This window comes from Diadema antillarum, unplaced genomic scaffold, assembly GCF_040938485.1.
Source record: "Diadema antillarum isolate AM-2024a unplaced genomic scaffold, OU_Dant_1.0 scf00000165, whole genome shotgun sequence".
Classification (NCBI taxonomy): Eukaryota; Metazoa; Echinodermata; class Echinoidea; order Diadematoida; family Diadematidae; genus Diadema; species Diadema antillarum.
In genome coordinates this window covers 1353312-1377128 of record NW_027271054.1, presented here as the reverse complement: position 1 = coordinate 1377128, position 23817 = coordinate 1353312, and the positions used below count along the sequence as shown (strand labels likewise).

The window sequence follows — 23817 nt, the reverse complement described above, 5'->3', positions numbered from 1 at the left end:
TGTATGTAGAGCACATAGACGCTGGCCAATTACAGGCAAGCTTATGCACTCGGATGCAATGTTACATATACCCATCTGAAAGAAAAGGGTAATAAGTGTACATGAGAAAATAGATAAGATGACAGGTATCACATATACAAAATAAATTTCAGTTCTTCAAGAGTCAAGAGCATGTGGGCACACTTGAGGAAGACATTAAATCCTGAATAAATTGCAATTAACCATTCAGTAAAATCACCTCAATTGACACAAACATGAAGACACCACTATCAGCGTGTTTCCACAGAAAATACGATAGACCCAGAATTTGCAAACCTGGAATTAAATACTGCGCTAACGCAGCCCCGGGTTGTTTCCACAGAAAGCGTATCATCAGTAAGAATCTGATTCTACGCCTGTATGCAGTTGTGACCGGATGTCTGGAAAGTTGGCTTAGTGCATTGTTGGTATATAAACATCCATCATGACGGCTGGTACGATTTGCCGATCGATGCATTCAATTGCGTTTTAGATGGTGTTTTTGCGGTCTAGTTTGGCACTGTCTGATAAAGTACGATCATGTCACCAGTGATTGACTTAAGATAATACTTCCGGGCCATACCGCAACCTCACATCAGCTGTATCGGATTGATAAACCCGGCGTGTTTCCACAGCACTGAAACGGGAAACTAACCCAGAAAGAACTACCTCAGGAGACGGTTATGATAATCAGAATTTTTGTGGCTATTGGAATCTGAAAAATCCGATACTGGTGCGTTTCCATCTTATAGGCTGTTCTCTCAGATAGAATCCGATAGACCTGGAATTTGGGATTCTGTAGAAACACGCCACAAGGTGCAGCAGCATGAGAGCAACACACACATTGACATCTTTGGGTTGATCACAGGTCCTGCAGTGTACACTGTGCCACATATTATAGCATAGATCGTAGAGTTTGATTTCGCACTGTTGGGACATTTTCCAGTTCCTTATATTTCAAGGCCTCACTTAGAGTAGGTGAACTACACTTCAGATATGAAATAAATATGACCAGAGCTTTGTTGTTCAAGGAAAGAGCAGATTGATAAGTACATTGTATCAATAGATTTCATCTTTGAGTCTGTAAGCTAACCTTTGACCTTTTATCTCAGAGCACAAATTCTATCAAGTCCTTGGTTTCATTAAAAAAAAATAAATACATGCACTTGTATACACACTTTCAACACAATACATGTAGTTCATGTTTTGTTCAGTTAATGACATGAAATAAGACATTCAGTAGCAATACAGAAAAAAGAAAAAAAAATATCCTTATAAACTCCAGAGCCGAGTTTTATCAAAAGATATAATTGATTACAAATTTCCTTACCACACAGGCTGCCATAGACTTATGATAGAAATCAACTATATATTCAATCATAACTCGTCATAAAACAGGGCCTTGCCCAAATAGGAGACAGAAAAAGAAATTGTGTATTATCCACCATACAGACTGTATATCTGCCACATTAATTGTGCAGAAGTCTGACGATGCTCCAAACCTGACAGCAGAAATTGTTTCCATCCCTTTGTAGAAAACCCGTGTGGTGGCCTTACAAACATGGCAAGTAATGCGTTTGCTTAGAAACAGTTTCTATGTGTAGCATAGTGTGTAGACCATTCATGCCATTTCATTGGCTTTGTGCACTGATGTTATTACAGACTGTACCGCCTTATGGATCTAAACTAAACAGATACGACAATGCTAGAAATTAGACAACTAGAATGTCTTTCTCTTTCTGCTTTGTCTCTTTCACTACATTAGAGAAGAATGAAATATTAAAGAAGTAAAATCAAACTGATTTATTAACCTCTGATGTGTGTTATTACAGCCATTGCTTGTTCATACAACACGTAAGTGTATAAATACTACAAATATATAGAGTATGTTACACACATCAATATAGGAAACATATAAGAGATATTTTGTAATTTCACACAGATATTTCTTTCATATAATCTCTAATCATCACAAAAATAAATTCACTACTGGTGGCAAAGAAAGAGTTAGTGATTGACAGATTAAAAATTGTGGCGGCATCAAACATACACAAAGACATCACTTTCTCCCTGCAAATGTAATGACTAACCCTCTTGAGATAATTGCAGAGGGTATCCTGAGACATGATGGCACTACATGAATATATAAGTCAGTTTCCTGTCCACCAGGTACACTTCGTTGTCAACGCCTTACACCAGTTTACCCAAGAGAGGTGAATTCCACAGGATCAAGGTCATGTTAGCCAAAAGACTGTTCCATGAGTAGTACAGTGCACTCGCGTAATAAAGCCTGACAAACACGGTATATCAAAATTCTCCATAAAATGAAGTAAAAATTCAAGTCCGAAAATTATCTTCTACACATCTTTATGTACTTTATTGTTTGGCTACAATGAAAGTTTGAGATGGCGAAAAAAAAACCTGCTGGTCCCGGGGACTTTGTTAAAATGGTAGTTGCCTGTACTCCTTCTTCCCTCTGTACAATCTAGAGCCAAACTGAGTAAATATTGTTAAACAAACAATAATTAGGTTATGCATACCTTTTTACCTATTTTCAGTTGTATATCATCAAAAGGATCAATTTTGAATAAATCAGAAAATGTATAACCATTAATAGTAAAGAACTGGAATGCAATAATTGGTATCACTTTCAGCTCATTGCACTAGTAACGAATCTCTTCCTCCATAATTATAGAGTGCCACAGTATGATATCACAGTTATTCACTGCCATAGAGACAGGTTCTAAACAACCTCACCTGATCCGAATATTTGTGAGCGCTATTGTTGCAAGCCATGCTCACATCTGGTTCTAACCAAAGCTATAACAAAATATCGTGACAACATCACTTCGGTAGTCTATTTGAGAAATCCTGCCACACCGTATGTATTGCCACAGGCATATAAAAGTGTTAATCATTATTGAGTTGTAAATACCATATCCCAAAGCTGGCAAGGTGTTTGGAATTATGAGTTAAAAAACAACAACAACAAACATCACACTTTCATAACAATCTTTCAAATGGAGTTAGTATTACTGTTCTGCATAACTGTTGAGAGAAAAATGGCTCTAGGGGCTCACTCACTATCAAGCACATGACAAGGTTTTGTGTTGCTGCAGCTCTTCAAACTTAAGTCAAATCCTTCATGTATGATAAATTGTTTCTTACGAAAGTTCTATTTCCTATTTTCAGTGTAAAGCAACTTGCATTTCTGTATCACAAAAAAAACAACAACAAAGGCGTACTTCAAACAAATAAATATGTTGTGCTATTTAACTTTGAGCAGTGAATATGCTTATATGAAAGGAACATAGGAAAGCTACAACTCTGGTATGTTAACAATAATGCCCAAAATAACAAACCCCATCTCGTAAATAATATCTCAAACTGCACAGATCTGACAGATCAGCTCACTCATGATGTGTGTGTGTATGCATGTGTGTGTGTGTGTGTGTTTGTGTGTGTGTGTGTGCGTGTGTGTGTGTTTGTGTGTGTGTGTGTGTGTGTGTGTGTGTGTGTGTGTGTGTGTTCAGATATCTTGCCAGGTCTCCAATGTACTTTGTGCAATGAAGTGTTAATGTTGCAACAAAACAGCTGCATACTAAGTATTGCTTCAATGAGTTTAAAACTTCAATTTCAAACAACAAAACCTTTGGTCAGTAAATTTAGAAAAATAGAAGACTAAAAGGGCAGTCAGGAGTCTTCAGATGGGTCCTTGCATCTCCCTAAACAGTCCTCCTCCAACAACAAAGAAACAGGGGTATCATTCCCTTTAAAGAATCAGGTGCTTTGGTGAAACACTCCCAATTTAATGAAAGAAGGCATTCATTTTTAAATCTACTGAAAAAGTTATAGTGAATCCTGTTCATCCTACATTTCTTGGTTTCTGCTATAAACACAAATATTTATAGGCGAAGAGTGTATTATCAAATATCAAGGCAAAGGATAAGTAGTGATCTACAACTCTGTGTTGTCTCAATGGAAGACAAACATACATGGAAGACAGTCACAATAAGATATGCTAGAAGTCTGTATTCATATATCACATAATTTATTATCTACTGAAAGACAGAGATTAAAGGTGACCTCCAATCGATGTATCAAGGCAACGTCCCAACTTTAGTTTCATCTTCAAGCTTTCTTTATACAAGCCTGTCGATAAGTAGACTTCTGCATTTTGCAGAGATGCATGTCATTGCCACAAACAAGAAGCACTGGTTTTGAGGTCCCGATGATGTCAAGACTCGCTGTATCATGGTACGGACTTTGATGGTCCAAGCGCCAGATAGAGATGATATGAGCTGTAGAAAAAGGACATTTCACGCCCAAATTTGAAAAGTAATGTCCACCAGGACAGGAAGTGTCACTGGTGTCAAGGGATCCGGTGTGATGATAGCAGTTTGCTCCTCTGTAGACAAAGAAAGTGAAAAATGCAAATGCGACAAAAATTAACACCTCTGTCAGATTCTCAAAAGAAATTATAAGTTTTGCCAGTTTTAGCATATGTAACAAATCATCAGCTGTACATTCTGTTGAAAACTTGGCTTTATTATATTCAAGGCTGATCTGAAAGAGAGCATATGTTGCTATAAGACTAAATTTTATGATACCCATTCTTTGCTGGGGTGACAAGACCTCAAATCTACAAAATGTTGAATGTTCAGGAGAGCAAAAAAACAAAACATAACAAAACAAACAGGGCAGCCAAAGCACAATATCAAATAGGATAGACTTTCCTTCGACATGCCGTGGTGGTTTAATTTTTTAGGTAATACAGCTCGGATTTGGACAGTGCATCGCTTCACTGATTATCTGATCATTAATCCAAAAAAAGTAATTTCCCCCAAATTTGAGATACAAGGTCTTGTCAACCCAGCAACAATATATTTTGGACATATCTCTGACATACATGTATCAATAATGTACAGGTGTTTTAAACTCTTTACGCATTGGCAGCATTTAGTCTGCGTGGTTTTGGTAAATTCAGTAATTTCCTTGAAATGTTCTCTTTTGTACATGTCACACAATAGATGAGAACCCTGAAATCAATCCATGAAAAGACATTCATGCACCATTCATCTTTCTCTCAAGTCCTTAACGATGATGAAAATGATGAAGATGATAAATGATAATCATCATCATCATCAACATGATCATGATTGCTCTTACAGCATAATTGTAATTATTGCATTATAGTGCTACACATCAACAATTGTTGCCCTAAATAATAATAAACTCTGGTATTTTTTTCTAAACACTGCAGACTATTACCACTGTGCCACTGTGAGTTACACTACTGTGTGTTACAAATAGACATTGACAATTGATTCTTGAATCAAGTCTAAATTCATGGCTTAGTCTTTTGCTTCTCAACCACCAATCTCCGCAGATGTCACAGATTTACGAGAAGTGTAAAAACACTTTCTCAGTAGGTATAACAAGTCTGAAGAATACTTAGTCTGAAATTGAAAAACAAACAAAGACATTGTTTGCCAGTGAGGGCTTCTGGCTTACATGCAAATGGTAATATGATTGGCCATATAGAGGGCAGTGAAGAGGTGGCCTGGGGTATAATACCATATGTGACCGTGCATCACACAACAAATTTAAGTTGCACCCCTTGATTTTACGTGACGACTCAAAAAAAGTGAAATGGGTCAACCAAGTCAATTTTGAGTTTTCCATATTTTCTGAAAGAGCTATTCTTCTTCTATATCATTCATGGTTTGGTATCATGAAATGAATGGGAAAGCAGGTTTTCAGCAGTTTTTCTACAAGTCTTTTGTGGTAAAGTAGTGTCATCAGGTATGTCTCAGAGGCCCCTTTTCATTTTTTAAAATCCTTTGCACACTCTTCACTTTAAACTCTAGTAACTTTTGAAAGAATAATACTGCTGCTCTGAAAGTTGGCATTAATCATGGACAGAATGTGTTAATAGAGCAGGCTTAATTTCAGCTTAATCTGATAATCCCTTCATAGTTGTTGCTACTGTGGTTTGTATCCTGTTTTTTTGTCTCATTCATCACACAGCTATCACAACTAGGTAAAGATTAAATGCTTGAATAGACCCTGTACTTCAGAGCCTCTTTTCTCAGTTCATACTTTTCCATAGTATGTGCTTTCTTTCCAAGATTTAGATAGGCTAGGAGAGTCCACTGAATTGAGTTATACATCATTTTACAGCTTAGAGTCTACTCTTTCAGAATCTGCTCCTAACTACAAATCCATGTCTGGCAACTTTTGTTGGTTTTGTGGTGCAGGGTCACATATGGTAAGGCTCGAGACAAAGAGTCTACAGAGCTACCTAGTCTCACGCATTGTGAGTGAGACTCAAGCATTTAGGGTCTGTCTCACGATCTCACGCATGACACCCATTTTTCTCACGCATTGGGAGCATAGCTGAAAGGATTAAAGTAAGAGTTGCAATTGAAGGCATATTTCCCATTTGTGTTTCGAAATAAGTAAAAAATAGTCACTTAAGTATGCACCAGCATGCACCATTAACCCTAAAAAGACTGGGGGGGGGGCCTAAAAGGCCCCCCCCTCGATATTTCGCGTGATTACTCTGCAACGCGCAATGCTCTCGCCGCGATGCTCTATGACTTTTTTCTTTCGAGTTTCCCGCACATTTTGACACCAAATTTGTGACGCTCGGGGGTACGGTTCTGAAGTTACATAACTTTTTGTACATGCACGTGAGGCCGAAAATGGCTCAAAAATGTGATTTTGTGTACAAAGTCAATGCAAATTGAGTTTTTTCACATGGTTCATATAAATATGTGACCCACTTTGGCAAAATCAGGCGCTTGTCGGCAATGCTCGAACGGCGCAGCGGGCAAAATAAGGTGAATCTGGGTCACAGGGGCCAAATTGACATTATGGTATGTTTGAATTGGGCAACATCTCAAGAATCATATGCTGTTGGTATTATTTCAGTAGCTCAATTAAAAATATGAGAAATTAGATGATTTTTGAAGCCTTTCAAACTCAGATTTTGACGGAAAATCTCATTGATCATCCCGATTTTGGGCAAAATATGCAAATGTTATCATCATTTCATCCACGCCTTCATGTCTTTTGTTGAGCCGAACCCCAACACATTAGGTATCGTTAGAACGAGCAAGGTCTGCAGATTCCAAATATGGAATGTAGGGTGATGTCATCCATAATCCAACCAATGAAAAGACTGTCTAAAGGAGACGCCTTTTATGCAAAATTGTTACCAAGACTGTAAACAACGCGTGTCGTTAGGCACGTGATCTAAATCAAGCCAGCCCATTGGTCAACAAGACATCACTGAACAGCTGGTCCTGTTTACGTCGCGGTGCGGTCATCGCAGTGTTAGCCCCACATGTAGCTTTCCACGTGGCGTGGCACCGAAGCGAAGCCGATTACGCGAACACAAGTACACGCAACACTACCGTACAACAATGGACCGTCTTGCTATTGATTGAAGAGTTGCCGAATCATGCAAGAAAGCTGAAACTTGCTTAAGAATATCCGTAGATGAAACGGAAGAGTTCATCTTTGATTACTTTGCCACCACAAGAGACAACTCTGACGACTCTGCTGGTGAGTTTCATTATGTATTGACTGGCTCACTTACGATCACACTTTATCACAGTCTTGTGTACATCTAACGATAGGCGTAATTTTTTCATCGTGAGGCTCATGCGAGACTTGGTGATTCTTATTAGTAAAATAAGAATCATTGCTGCATCATGATGCAGCAAGGAATGATGGTCATTTTCGCATTACCGCTGATTTAATGTACTCATTTTTTATTCTCTTCTATTGTCATGTTGACACGACATGTTGCCTACAGTGACAATCACAGAATAGAATTGAATTTGGCAGTGTCCCTCATCAAATGCGACCACTCCAGTATCATCATAGTCAGCAGACTCTGATCTCGCTTAGCTAGTGAAGTAAACAAAGCCTTGTGTTATTTGGCATGTATAAAACTCTGACAAAACAAGAATATGTAATACTAACATACAATGTCCAATGACAAGATCAGACACTGACGGTAGTTTACTATTATTATAATTAAGCCTTGTAGTTAAATGTGGTATGCGAGCTATAGCACCACCCTGATTACTGCATGATTGTGAGTAATTGTGTGCTTATTTTTTTACTTTAAAAAAATGGTGAGATTACAACATTTCCATCCATCGAAATCAATGGTGATTTCCTGACAACTACAATACATGTCAAGGTAGCACGTAGAAGTTACAGCGTAGATCCAATGATGTTTGGCTGCAACAAATGAAATGTTAACCTTGCATGCATGATGAGATAAACAGCAGTACAGTGATCGACCTAACTTGTCTTAGTGTATTTAATAGTGCAGACCCGTAGTAAAGATGCATGCACATGATTTTCTATGCAATTGGGGTTTATTTGTATTCATTGCTGAATATTGTATCTTGAAATTCTCATTTATTAGAACTCAAGTGCAGTGACGATTTACAGGCTACAGGAGCATGGATGAGGCTGTGCATCGACCCATCGTTTTGAAGATGAGGATAGCGTTACAGTCAGTGAACGTATTGATGACAGCACGGTGAAAATTCAACAGGTGATGTAAAATGTTCAGTCGCTTGTGGATGTGATTCAACTGAGGAAAAGGACTTGCCGCTGCAAGCTCTTCAGTGAAATCCACTTCATAGACCAGTTGTCCCAGGCCAGGATAAACAATTAAGATGCTATCTGGTATGGCTTGCTTTGTGTTTTAACCCCCATATTTTTTTTAATCTTTAGAAATTATTGGAGACTGTCATGAACTGACGATTATTTTTATTTAAGTTGAACTTTTGCTAAAGTTCTGGAATGAGCTCTTCTCTGAAATGGTGACCGTATATAAACCAGCGACTTACCTGTGTTGGACTTTCCAATGAAATAGTGACTTCATCGTCAAGGACTTGGTGTGTCCCATGGTACAGAACATGCTGTATCATGACTGACGTACAAGCTCAACCTTTGCAAGATTTCATGCTGATGCTTGTCTGTCTTAATAATATGTTCTGTTGCTTTGTGTTTTATCTGATCTACTGTGGAGCCAGTATCATCCATCAAGACACTGTACGTAATTCACATCAGATTATATCGATCATATTTCCTTAAACATTTCTCAGATATCACAGTGTCCTTTGGCAATCACAATCAGTAATGCTGAAATAACAGTTTCTTTTCCTTGTGCCTCTAGAAGTATTTCTCTTATCCTTTCATAATGCAATATTCCATAGCATGTTACGTCAATGTCATTGTAACCTGCATGCTTGTTAGCATTAAAAATAATTTCCTTTGGATGAGGTTGATAATCTAGTAGTTGTTACCTGTATTCATATTTTTCAGAAGCCATTATCTTTAATTGAATGAATCAAATAGACAACAGTACTTCTTCCCAATGTGTTGTCAGCCACTTTATATAATTTTCACGTGAAACAGAGTTACAAACCTGATCTTTGCACTCATTTGAGGTAGGCTGTATGTATTATTTGGAAGTCACTATTCCATGATTTTGCAAGATAATCATGCCATATTAAATTAATGCATACAAAGGCTCTGTAGGTGTCACTACAGATACATTGTACTACGTTTTAAGAAGTTTTCTGTGTGTGCTTTTAAACATTTCGTTTGGTTGAAATTAAAAGTAAATCTCAAGTCTGGTTTCTGGTCAGCATTTTTATAGATTTTCATTTTCATTTTTTCCCCCAGATGAACAGCAAGTGCATTGGTATGCATCTTCTAAACTATTCATAATAGAACATACTTGCTGAAATTTTATATTTTTATTTATCTAAATATGATTTTACTTCTGTAAAGCTGAACTATTGTTATATTTCCACAGATAGTTTAATTTTCCGGATGAACGTAAGTGAAACATTGTGTCATACTGACAGAATAAAGATTACATTGTAAATATAATTTCATGAGTATTCTGTAAGCTGTATTTGTATACATGTCTAAAGATAGGATGAAAATGTTGGATGAAAGTGCATTTCTGTGTTGTGCTTTTTCATCTTGCTGGACAGAGTAAAATGCTCAAAGGTACAGTACAGTCATACAACCTGGAGTACAGTTAATGTGATACAAACATATTGATAACTTTGTACCATTTTGGATGAGTTTCAACCCAGGAGATTTCAAACACTTGCTTTAAGAGTCAAAGGTCATTAGTGCTAGCAGGTTGGAAAGGATTTTTTTTTTTTGTTATGTTATGATTTTTTTTTCATAAATATATCAATTCAGTACGTTTCCCTTTGCAACAATAGCTAATAAATCATGTAGAAACAGTACTTGACAACTGGGAAATTCGCCTGCACCTGATGTGAGACTTGCGGAAGACGTCAACCTTTGTTTTTTAATGTCATTGAAACGGTGGTATTCTGTCCCAGGTCTATGGCTGTATTGCACCTTTAAGTGCATTTGCTATTTCTTATTTTTAATCCCCAAAACTAGATTATGAGGAGAGACATGTACATCATTTAATTGTGTCTGGCACTATGGCAAAGAAACAGAAACCACAACATGCTTCACTACTGTACAACATCAATTTGAGAGAGAAAGATGTTAAAAAACCTATGTTTTCTATTGTTTTCATTTTAATCTCAAACTTATTATTATGCTAATCAAGTAATTAATATTTCTACAGTGTAATCAAACATACAAATTACACAAAATATTAATAAGTAATATTTATGATTTCAGCAATATTGAAAATGTGTTGTAGTGATAGTAATGTGGGAACTATCGCCGTTTTTGGCAGCACACTTTGATATCTTTTGTTTTTTATTGTTTTTAATTGGCTCTTACTTTAAATTGATAAGACAAAGAACACTAATTTCCTAATATATGGTAAAGTGTGTCTGAAGTGTGTGTGTGATATTTGAGGGTGATTGCTTGAATATGAGATACTGTTGCTATGGAGTTTGTGTCAGCATGTAAACTGTTCTGTTTTGGGGAAAGTTCATTGAACTTTGAAAGCGATTATCTCAGTTTCATGTTTTCATACCTTATCAACTTAAATTTCTCATAACTTCGTCAAATTTTATTCAAAATTTTCAAATTGGGTATCATATGAAAGAGGACAAAATTCTCTACAAGATGAAATGAAAAACTCATTTTTGGTTTTTGCCGACAAGAGCCTGATTTTGCCAAAGTGGGTCACATATGCTTATTTTTACTCTCAATGGCTAAAATTAATTTGTTTTAGGAGTATTACGCTTCAAAAAGTGTCTGCCACAAATTTTGTTAAAAAAACAAGAACAACAAAAGGTCGAAAAAACAAGGAAATACATAAGAAATTCATAAAACAATAAAATAAATAAGAAATTAATTTTGATACCAAATTTTTTTTCAAGTGCATTTGCTGAGAATGCCACAAAGAATAATCAGACCAAAAATGAGCACTTTTCGAGCTTTATATACTGATTTAGATCAAAGAGTCTGATTTCTTGCATAAAGTAGCATAATTAATCAAAATAAAATAAAAGAAGACAATTTTGTAAAATTTAAATATACGATCTTGTAGATTACATCGCACACTACCATTGTGCAAATTTCCGCGGCGATCGCGCGATCCACGGCCGAGATCTTAAGGGGGGGGGCCCTTTAGGCCCCCCCCCCCCCAGTCTTTCGAGCTACCAAAATAGCCCAGTCTTTTTAGGGTTAAGAGCTAAAAACTGAAAGAGCTCCCAACCGTGGGAGGGCGGACACCTCCCTCCCACGGTTCCATGACATTTGCTCCTGCGACAATTACTCCCATGATATATCTGCATGCTAAGCCAAACTTGAATTCAACCCATAAACATAACCCTAACCCCAATCCTAATTCTCACATCAAACTAAACCTAAAACCCTATCACAACCCTAACCCTAACCCTAAGTCCTTAGAGAAAATAAGACCGGAGCAATTGTCGCAGGAGCAAATGTCGTGTCACCCCCTCCCACACCCTCCCTTGCTCAGTCGCTTCGCTCCATCGCTCACGCACATGTGTGCGTACCGAGATGCCAAGTCATGAAAATCTCACTCATAAATTTTTTTTGAACTTGGCATCTATGAGTCTAACATACCTCATACTCTTGATCCTTGGTCATCAGCCCTTCAATGCTGACCACTTGGTACTGTTTGGCCTTCATTTGACCGAGGGTCTTCCTTACTGGTTTCAGGGTGTGACCAGTTATCTCACCCCGTCTGCATTTGAACACAACATGCCACAATGTGCATCAGTCAGTACAGTGATTCTTAATACTAACAACTTGAAATTTTATACTTATCTTTACAGCAAAGCTTGTTCCTAAAAGTAAGAAACCTTGTCCCAGGCTTGCTTGACAGAGCAAAGACTTACATATGCACACTGGATATCATTTAAGAAGTATATGCAATAGGATCAGATGAATATAACATCTTGCCAATACATTATGACTATATTATTTTCCTTTACTATGTGCCCATGTACATGGAACAGTTATTTTCATTGTCAATAATCTTTCTCTGTCAGTTCGGCCGTCAGATGGTAAAACGGTCTATCTCGAAAATTGCTGTTCTGAGAAAAATGACTTTAAAGTTTAGAGGTTTGAGCTTTTTTAGGAGATGGGTATAATGCATTTTTAGCAATGGGACAAGAAGAAGCATATTAAACACTGATAACTGAAGAATTTTGTGCTTATTTGGGGTTTTAATTATAAAATAAATGAGATTTTTGTGCAGATAGACTGTTTATCCACAGCACATGTATACACTCCCGCTACACATCTTAAGATGGTAAAATGGTCTATCTTCTAGGTAGACCACAAACACTATTGCCATACTATGGTAAAATGGTCTATCTTTTAGTTAGACCATTTTACCATTTCATCTTGTGGTTTTAAAGTGGTCTATCTTCTAGACAGACCATTTCACGGCCGTGAGGTGGTAATTGGTCTAACTCGAAGATAGACCATTTTACCATCTGACAGCCATGATTAAAAAATCTCAGTTAAGAAGGTTAAAAGGTTTATGTAAAAGATAGCTCGTTTTACCTCCAAACGATTATTACCGACAATGGGCCAACTTATATGTAAACTGGTCTAACTCGAAGATAGACCATTTTACCATCTGACAGCGATGATTTAAAATAAGAGGGTTTTATGGTTTATGTAAAAGATAGCTCGTTTTACCTCCAAACGATATTACCGACAATGGGCTAACTCAAAGATAGACTGTTTTACCATCAAATCTGAAGGAAAAATACAAAAAAGTATCAAAATAGCGGAAATTATCTCTAAAACAAGACATGATGGGATTTTCTTGATAGCACCATTGGAAAGAGCACCCTCACATGTTTCGGAAAGTGAATTTACCTCAAAGAGTCAAATTTTGACGAAAAAACAACAAAACAAAAAGTAAAAAACAAAGAAATACATAAAAAATTCAATAAACAATAAAATACGAAATAGTTACGAAGCCAAATTTTTGCTTCAATATTATTGTTGAGGATATTGAAAAGAATATGTTCACCAAAAATTAGAAGTCTTGGAGCTTTATTTTTTGATTTATAGGCAAAAAAATTATTTTTGCATAAATTGGCATAAATTAATTAATATAAAATACATAAATGAATATTTGAACTAGAAATGTCGCTATGGTGACTGATGCCTCCGCCATAATGCATGATTCTCCCAATAGGCGTATAGTACAATGTCTTCATAATGTGTGATCCATGACAGTTTCACATAACTGGCAAAATATTGAAATGACAGGTTTGTCAGAAATGTCTTGTGGGTTTGTTATAATTTTCTAAGAGTGCAGGTACACATATTTGGGGAATTGAGAATTTTTACTTGTACTCTGACGGACCTTTTTATAAGTTTATGCATCGAGTAATTTCCAAGGTATGAAGAAAGAGTGTAATGACGGTTCAAAACATTTTTTTTTTTTTTTTTTTTTTTTTTTTGGGGGGGGGGGCATTGAAACCTGGCCTTTGACCCTTAACCTTTGACCTTTGACCTTCTGGCTCAAAATTTCCCGGAGAATCTCCATTAGGTAATGCATGTATTAAGTTTTGAAACTAATAATGCAGGCATTGCATATGCTAGTATATGAGGGAAATAGTAAAATTTTGAGGAGTTGACCTTGACCTTTGACCCCTGACTATTGACCCATGACCCCTAAATTCCCTAGATAATCCCTGCCAGTCAGTACATGCGTATGTACCAAGTTCCACGAAGATACATTGAACCATTTGCGAGAAAAGTGATATTGCAACATTTTCACCTAACCTTTGACCTTATGACATGAAACGCTCTCTGGAGAATCTTTACGCAGTAGTACATGTCCACACCAAGTTTCAAGAAAATACCTTTGGGCATTGCATAGATATGGGGGAAATTGCAACATTTGCAGCATTTGACCTTGACTTTTGACCTTTGACCTCTTGCCATTGTCACTAAAATCTACTCAACTAATTGTCCCATCATACATAATCCTTGGACCAAGTTTGGTGAAAGCTGCTTCATCCAGTTTTGAGTTATCACGTAAACAGATAAATTTTAGGATTTGACCTTGATCTTTGACCTTTGACCTCTGTCCGATTTCACTGAAAAACTAATGAAGTAATTGTCCCATCATACATCATCCTCCAACAAAGTTTGGTGAAATTTGCTCTAACCAGTCTTGAGTTATCCCATAAACGGATACAATTTCATGATTTGACCTTGACCTTTGACCTTTAGCCGATTTCACCCCAAATCTATTCAAATAATTGCCCCATCATACTTCATACTTGGACCAAGTTTGGTAAAATTCCAGTAAATATTTCTCAAGTTATCGCGTAAACGAAAGCGGACGGACGTACGGACGTACAGACGTACGGACGGACAGACGGACGGACAACCCGAAAACATAATGCCTCCGGCATCACTTCGTGGCGGAGGCATGAAAATATAACTATACAGTCTTGTAGATTACATTGGCCATTACCTTAGTACAAATTTTCGCAAGGATCGCGTGATCCACGACCGAGATCTGAAGGGGGGCCAAAAAGACCCTCAAGTTTCAAGTCCCTCAAAAAAACCTGGTGGGATTAGGGTTAAGTAGTAGTTGTGGTACTGTGTAGGTGGGTGGGTGTGTTTGTTTATTTGTTTGTTTGTTTGTTTACTCCTCCATCTTATTACATACTTGACTTCCTCACCTCAGAGCTTTGGCATTGGATAGCTCCATGCTGGGGTCGAAGATGAGCAGTCTGGTTGATTTATCCTTCATGACATCACAACCCACCACTGTTCTGCTGTGACCTGCACAAGGGAAGGAAAAGCAGAATAACACATCAATAGAACCTTTCATCCAGTAGATCTTATTCATTGGCATATGACTCTCACTCCTTTGACAGAACAGTTGTCAAGTCTTCATCAGTGTATTTATGTGGCACTTAATGTGAAGTAGTTCAAGAGTTGGGTAAGCTTGTATCATGATTCTTTCATATGAATGTGAAAGTTCCTACTTCACAGAGCAAAATATTACTCATATCAATATCAAACATAACGTCGCTGGGGCAACAAGACCTCGCATCTGAAATTTTAATGAAAATGGCTTTTTTGGATTAATGGTCAGATAATCAGTTAAGTGATTTCCTGTCCAAATCCTGGTTGTCTTACCCCAAAAATAAAGCCACCATGGCATGTGAAAGGAAAGGCTATCCCATTTGATGCAGTGCTTTGGCTGCCATGTTTGGTTTTTTTTGCTCCCCTGAACATTTGACATTTTGTGGATACGAGGTCTTGTTGCCCAAGCGACAATAAACTGGACTTCACAATTAGTATGCAATATCATATCAAAGGGATATTAAATAATCTTGTTAAATTTCTCATTTGCAAAGTAAAAGTCTTGTTCATACAAGAATTTAATCTGTCATACTTTGATATCGAATCACTCTTTCTGATGAAATTTCGTACAGTAAAGGAGGATCAACAAAAGAAGACTGCTGCAGATGCAAAAAACTTTCATCAGTTGGAGAGATCGTATACTAGGAATGGACAAAAGCTAGCCAGCAAGTCAATAGAGGTCGGTGGAAGCCTAATGGGCCAGTCACAAATCAGTTGCGATGCGTCGGCGATGGGTAAAACCCGGGAAATTTTAACAAAATCTTGAGACAGATCTCACGATTTTGCACCCGTCGGAGGCGCTCTCCGGACGCCTGCGGCTTGTGGCTGATTTTTTAGGCATCGCCACACCCGTCGCGGCTCCTAACTTTGAACTTAAAATTGCAAGATTGCTTGCAAGATTTTTCACCCATTTTTGGCATCCCAGACACAATATCCGATGACCTACGATGCCCTCCGATTAATCGGAGGCGTCCTCCGAATAATCTGAGACTAGTCGCAAGATTCTGTGTGGTATTGGAAATTCGGGTTGAGATTCAATGTCTGCGAGTAGTCTCCGGCGCCCTCCGACTGAATCGGAGGCGCCCTGCGACGATTCGTATGCTTTCTGTGATCGTCTCCGACGATTCGTACGGTGGAATCGTAGTAAATCGCCGTGTATATAAGGGCGCCTCCGACCGGATCGCTAAAAGTTTGAGACGCTCTTGCTGCAGGAGGCTGTGACAGAAGATTTTGAAGATTTTGAAGATGCCAAGGGGAGCACCAAAAGACGATCGCAGATATCGTCTCCGATCGCCTCCGATGCAATCGGAGGCGATCGGAGGCTAATCCCACGATTTTTCGACAAAACCGGGTCAAAATCCTTGAAAAAATCTTAGACAATGTGACTGCTCCATTTCTATTAGGATTATTGCTAGGATTGTTCAAGGATTCTTTATTATCTACGACGACCCCCGGCCAAAACTAATCCCCGACAGATCGCCGACATTTTGACTGGGCCATAAATCTCCTATTGTAGGACTGCTGCCTTTTCAACTCTTGGGAACCAGATGCTGTGCAGGGTCTACATATACCTTCATGCTGGAGGTAGAGTGGTAGCTTGTTGGATCTCCCACAGCCATCCATGCTGAGCAGTGCTGGCCTGCCAAAGTAGTCCCTGATCCATGCAAAGAGACGTGGATGGGTACCATTCGGGCCGCTGGGAGCATGGAAGTCATACAGCTTGCACCTGTTGGATAGAGCAATTGCTGCTGAATTGTTTGAATTTTGAATAAAAATGATGAAATGACGATAGCGATCACACTGGCAAAAAAGGTTTACAATGATAACAACTCTTCAATGCAATCCAAGAAGCAGCTCAGTTTACATTACTGTAAAAGTGGAAATTTTCGCGGTGTTGAAATTTTCACGCATTTCGCGCAACCAGAAGCTAGCCCGAAAATAAAAGCACGCAAATATTTATGCTTGCCATATGTTCCAGTAGTTGATGCCTTGATTCCGCAGAATTAAAAACACGCGAAACTCTTCTTAACCGGCCCAGCACGAAAAATTAGTCGCGCGAAAATATCCACTTTTACAGTACATGATAGAATGGCAGGCTTGGGCCATTAATGATGCTGGAGTGGCACAGGATGTACAACACACGTTTGTTACATGATTAGTGCACAATGAACATGTTCAACATGCATTTCAAGCAAGTGTATTAAAGAATGGTGCTGTACAGCATAAATATCTACACAAACATGAGACTACTAAATCTTGGTAGGGCAGGTCTAATTTGGAGACACTTTGCAGAGCTGTCTACTCTTGGCAGTGTGTTATGAGAATGTCAGTTCATTGGAAGATTGATATTAAACATCCATTCCACACCTCGCACTTCCACTCTTACGAAATATACAAGCGAGGCTCACACGGTACAAACAGCACACAGATGTATGGTTGTGGCAGTCAAGATCCGCTCACCTGATTCGAAGTGCCGAGAGCATGGCCACAACCTCCGTCGCTCCTATCCACTTCCTGGTGTTATGAACTTTGCCCTGCAGCTGACCCCGTCCCTGGACGTCGAACCCCTTCCTCCATGCATCCTCGATCAGGAGTTGGATGCGCGGTATCGATGGAATATCCTTTCTCCCTGTAAAAGCCAACATGGGGGAACGTCACAGCTAACAATTGATACAGATATCAAATGGAATGTGAATTTTGTTTAATCTATGCTTATCATCGGCATCCTGTTTGCATACAATATCGATGGCACTTTACAAAGTGGTGATCTCGAGAGGATTAAATAACAACCTAAACCCAAGGACTGTTATAGATTATTTCCTACAATCATAATTCAGTTTTAATACTTGTGTTATAAATAATCATTAATAGGAAGCTTCTAAACATGTAACAATGGCAAAAAAAGAGAAAAAAATACAGCCCCTGCATTTACACAAAAATGCAAGTAAAATGAAGTGAGCATTAATCATTTTTATGCTTGAAAGCAACAAGAGCCTTCAAAAAAACACACACACAGAAAATTTGAAGCATTTTGACTTGCAATATGGTTATCAAAATACTTGATCAAGCAATGCACATCTGTCAGTTCTAGCAACCTATTTATGCTAAAAGTTAAATTCCTGCTATGCTCAGCAAGTTGAGAAACACAACTTCAATCTCGGGTTGTCAACATTTGCAGATCAAAATCAGGATGGTTTCACAGAGCAATCAGGGCAATACTTGTGAACGCCATTCACCTCAATAGTTCCCAAATCAGGGAGAACTTGACATTCTCTTATCAGGACCTGAAGAGATATGCTTTTTAAACGCCTCATGTAGAATAAGGGAAAGTTGTAGACTTGGAAATCTGAATTCAATAGCTAAATATTAAAACAAAAACCAACAAACTACAGAAAACACAAATAAATAGACAACACGGTAAAACAAGAAATTATGTTTCTGTACCATTGAATACAACTTGTCTGAACTGTGGGTCCTCTACCATGGCAGATAGCAGCATCTGGATGTTGCGGTATCCGCATCCCCAGCCAACATCACCTGCTGCCGAGGAGAAGTGGTCCAGGTTGAGAGACAAGCGCGCAAATGAGACTCCGTGTACCTTGTTGTTATAATACTCCATCAATTTAGGAATGATACCTGCATAAGGTGTGTGACAGCATCAAAGGGCAAAGGGAAGGAAAAAAAAATATGGGCATATAATTATATGTACAGAATTCTGCTTTCAGCAGGGACAATATAATTCTTAAACGCAGAAACAATTTACGTAGATCTGCATAAGTCATTGTAAAATGATGTACATGTGTTTCTTGCACTGGGACATTGTCACACACATAAACACACACACACTTTGCAAAATTATTTAAAAATTTTTAAAAATTAAGCATGTTGTTTTTAGCCTCAGCTATGGAAGTGAAAAAAATGGAATTTAACCAGCACTCGACCATCATCAAAATCTTGTGAGGTAATTGACAATTCTGATAGTTAGTGATGTTAACTACAAATAACTGCTGATAGAGAGCAAGGGCTTTGCTTGTTAATACAAATACAGAACTTGACAGAACTCTTGCTGTGAAGACAGATTTGAGAGAATGTATTTCTGCTATTAAGTGAGATTTACCGGACATCCGAGTTTGTCCACTGTCAATCCCGGTTGCCATGGACTCTGCTAGCTCAGCTCTCTGGGCATGGTATTCGAACGGTGTCAGATGACCCCGCCACACTTGTCGTGATGTATTTCTTTCTGTCTGACCTCTGAAGCTACCCCTTCCATCAGTTCCATACTTCTCCTTTAAAAGATAAGTAAGAAAGGGTGGAATATCACATTAGTACCCCAGAAAAGTCTACCAATGTGGTCAGATTTACATGTAGATGATATACTAGTAACAATTTCAAATAATATCCTCCCTGAATTACTGCTTGCACAATGTAAAATCATAATACACTCATCATGGTTTACTTAGGCTGCATTTATCAACTCCTTTTCTCAGCAGAAACAGGTTATCCAAACAGCTTTCAAGGAATTTTTACGAGTTGATAAACGCAGAGCTGTTTTGAAAGCCCTTTAGGAAAGCCTTTTACGAAAGGGTGCGTTTATCAACTCTCCTTTCTCGGCAGAAACAGGTTATCCAAACAGCTTTCAAGGAATTTTCACGAGTTGATAAGCGCAAAGCTGTTTTGAAAGCCCCAAATTTGTGACGATCCAAACAGGTTTCCTAAACAGGTTATCAGAAACCTGTTTGTAAAAGCCTTTCGAAGTTGATAAACGCAAAGCTGTTTTGAAAGCCCTTTAGGTCGCCCTACTGCGGTTATGCAACCATGCGTTTCTTATGCCGCCACTCAGAAATATCTGAAGTATGTGCTAAACTGGAGCTGCCTCACAGATAGGAAGACAATTGATTCATGTGGCATTGTATCATGACTCGTCACTCTCAAAGGAAGATATGTCTTTATGATGGTAATTGCTTTTCGCCGTCCCTTCTTAGAAAACAAGCGGCACATTAATAGTACAGGCAGTCAGGGCTTTGGAAAGGGCTCTCGAAAGGGCTATGGAAAGGGCTTTTGAAAGGGCTATCGAAAGGGCTATCGAAAGCCGTTTAAACAGGGGAAAGTTAATAAACGCAGCCGACGAAACAAGCGGCACATTAATAGTACAGGGAGTGGACAGGGCTTTCGAAAGGGCTATGGAAAGGGCTTTCGAAAGGGCTATGGAAAGGGCTATCGAAAGGGCTATCGAAAGGGCTTTCGAAAGTCGTTTAAACAGGGGAAAGTTGATAAACGCAGCCTGAGACTACTTCTACTGATAGTTGCTTCAAAGTAATGGTGGTGGAAATACAGGTGTAGTGCATAAATTAGATTCTGGGCTAACATTCCTTATGGGCACTACTATTATATCATCACTACATTGCTGAACATGAATAAAAAATGTACTGGGGTCTTTTAAGAAACCAGTCACTGACCTGCAGCTTTCTGAACTCCTCTTCCTCTCTCGCCTTCTGTGCTTTCTTCTCCTCTTGTAGTAACTGTTGAGCCAGCTGCCGATCAGCTTTCTCCATCTCACTGATCCTGTCACGGCTCGGTCCTTGTCGGCTTCCTACTTCCTCTCCCCCATCTGTCGGCTGGTCAGTGAAATGCCTCTCGACATGGGCATTCATTTCTTGAGGACCCAGTCCGAAGAGTCCACACACAGGGCAGCTGATGTCCTCCGCTCCATCGGCTCCACCACTTCCAGCTCCCTTCACAGACTCAGCAGCCCCGCCCACTGCCCCCTCTGGATGCTCATTGTTGATGTGTGTACTCAGAAAATTGGGATCATAGCTGCCAAGACCACACAGTGGACAGAGAATTGGGTTGTCCACATTCTTTGCACTCATGCTCAGACTGAGTAATGTTGGCTTCTTGGGGCTGACTTTATTCTTTTGTGGCAGTGGATTTGACTTGGAAGGGGTGGATGTGGCAGAGGGATTTATGCCACTGGTGCTGGGAATGTCATCAAATTCAACCTCATCAGCTGCTAGGGCATCTTCTATCATCATGTCCGCATCACCCCCAATGATGTCAGGTTCTGAGTCATTCGTGAGACGCTCAACCCATATCCCGCTCTCTTCTCGCTTGCTTTCTTTCTCCTCCTCCTCGGGAGCACTTCCTGTTAATGTTCTCAGCAGCTTCTTGAACGGGCTGCTGGTTTCGCTCCTGACACTCCCACTCTCGCTCCTCAATGAGTTGTTCGTATCCACCGACTGTTGGCTGCTCCGCCGCTCAGGAGGAGGTCTCTGGGTGTCCTTGGGGCGGACGTCCGGCTCCTTCCTTCCCCGCTTCCTGTCAGTCTGCTTCCCCTCCCGGGAGGCGCTCCGCTCCTTTGAGCTCTGGCACTCCTTGAAGCCATCACCCTGTTGAGGAGCTGCCCTTCCCGCCTCCAGCCGTATCACTCTCCTCTCCTGCAGGCCCTCCCTGGCTCCATCCACCATACGACATTCAGGTTCCAGTGCACTCTCCTTACAGGAGTCCTCCTGTGATCTTGTCTCTTCAAAGAGATCACCTGAAGCCTCGCTCACGCCTGCGGATTCGTGAATATCAACACTGCCCTCTTCAGAAGATGCGATTTTGCCCACTTCACTCACACTACCATTTTCAGCAGCCACATCAGCATCTTCAACACTATCAATACAGTCCATGCTAGTCCTGTTGGCTGTTCCCAACTCCGATAGATTTCCGTTCTGATGCTTCACTGATTCTGACTCCCCAAAGTAGTCCTCGATGTAGATCAGAGAGTCTCCCTCACAAACCTCTTCCGCCACTACTACCACTGCATCACTGGAAGCAAAGGGGGCATCACTTATGCGACGCTGACTCGTCCGCATGGCACAACCATTTTGTGACTCCTTTGAAGCGTAAGGACTGAGGATGCTCCTGTGGGCGGTGTTCATATGAAGAGCCAACTCCTCCACTGTCACCTGGCCGAGGTCGCACAGAGGGCACGAGCCGCCATTCTCCTCATGGTCCAGCAGCATGTGAGTCCTTACCTCAGCCTCGCCTACAAAGCCTTCCTGGCCGCATATCTCACATGTCTCTAGTCCATGGCTTGAGCTCATTGTCAATCAAACTCATGAATACAGTGCAGTTGAGCTTATTCTGAAAGAATGAACATTAAAAAAAAAGAATTTGAAATAAGTTGAGGACAGACTTATAAACATACATTACCAACAGGCCCTACATATTACAAAAAATAGTTGCAAAACAAACTTTCTTTTTAAAGTGCAGGAAAAATAAATATTCAAAATAGATATGCGTACTTCATGAAATTGCCATTGTTTCATTTGGCTTTATTTGTGCCCTGTGTCAGGTATCTTATTGAACAATGTGCTACAGAATAATCTCCTAGTTTAGCCAAACTCTAATTTTTCAACAAAACAGGACAAAAATACATATGATTTACTTTGACATGGAGTGGACTTTCATTTGTAAAGCTACAGTAACTTACGACATCCACACATATGCAACACAATTCAAATGGCACATTTGTGTGTAAAAAAAAAAAAGGTGGAATATATAGGCCCAAGAAGAGTCATGTAGACGCTACTCATAATATACTTATACATCCACAACAAGTTCATTACATGTACATTACAATACCGCTTGCTTGCGAGTTCACCTGTGTATATAATCTTTGCATGCCTTCGTCTTTTGTTTTGTTCTGCTTCCTTGAGGGCTCGAGAGCCCCAACTCATGCATTCTTACGGTTACCCTGCCATGTCATCATCCTTGTTCATTGCAATTTGTTATAAATATCGAAAATATTCTTATTCTTCATCCCAATTATCACAAATTCTGAAACTCTGTCCTCATTATAACTAATTCATAGTTGTTCAAATGTGAAAATCTGAAAATCATCCGGAGGTCTCCTTTTGTTAAAGCTTAAATTCAGAGTTAAAAGACCTAAGTTACTGCGTACAAGGAGCGCCCCGGGGTTATCCCAGGAGGAGAACCATCAAAGTAAAAAAAATATATATAAAACTCCTCCGGACAGACCGATTTTTCTATCTAGATTTCTCGGCCTATATTTCTAGTTGGATAACAGCAGCAGACGTGAAGAGCCTACAAATTCACCACCATAAAGTCAAGCACGTGGGACTACAGTAACGATCCGATTCCTCGCCGAACAGACATGTAATGTGCCACTGCACTGGTGGGTGGTAATAGGACGGAGGACAGGGAGCGAGTGAGGGAGGTTGGAGGGACAGAGTAAATGTAAATGTAATGTATTTGCCACAGTCCTAGTTTTAGAAAACGTTGTGAATGGTTAAATGACGATATCACTTACCGCAAAGATATGAATGTAGAAACATATCATATAAACCAATTAAGTACACACAAAAGCTAAGGAGCAGATGCATGCCATGTCTGTAGCTTGTTCATTAGAAAATGATTGTGTACAAC

General features: G+C 39.3%; 1 protein-coding gene across 1 annotated transcript; it reads right to left on the bottom strand.

Moving 5' to 3' along the window:
- Positions 1-3799: 3799 nt before the first annotated feature.
- LOC139722421 (uncharacterized) lies at positions 3800-23817 on the bottom strand. The gene is made up of 9 exons (XM_071633713.1): positions 23702-23817; positions 20841-22512; positions 19502-19670; positions 18829-19020; positions 17845-18013; positions 16956-17110; positions 15195-15297; positions 12097-12217; positions 3800-4426 (listed from the first exon to the last, which is right to left on the bottom strand). Exons 2-9 carry the CDS (start codon positions 22470-22472, stop codon positions 4391-4393), a joined length of 2577 nt encoding a protein of 858 aa, XP_071489814.1. The 5' UTR covers positions 22473-22512; positions 23702-23817; the 3' UTR covers positions 3800-4390.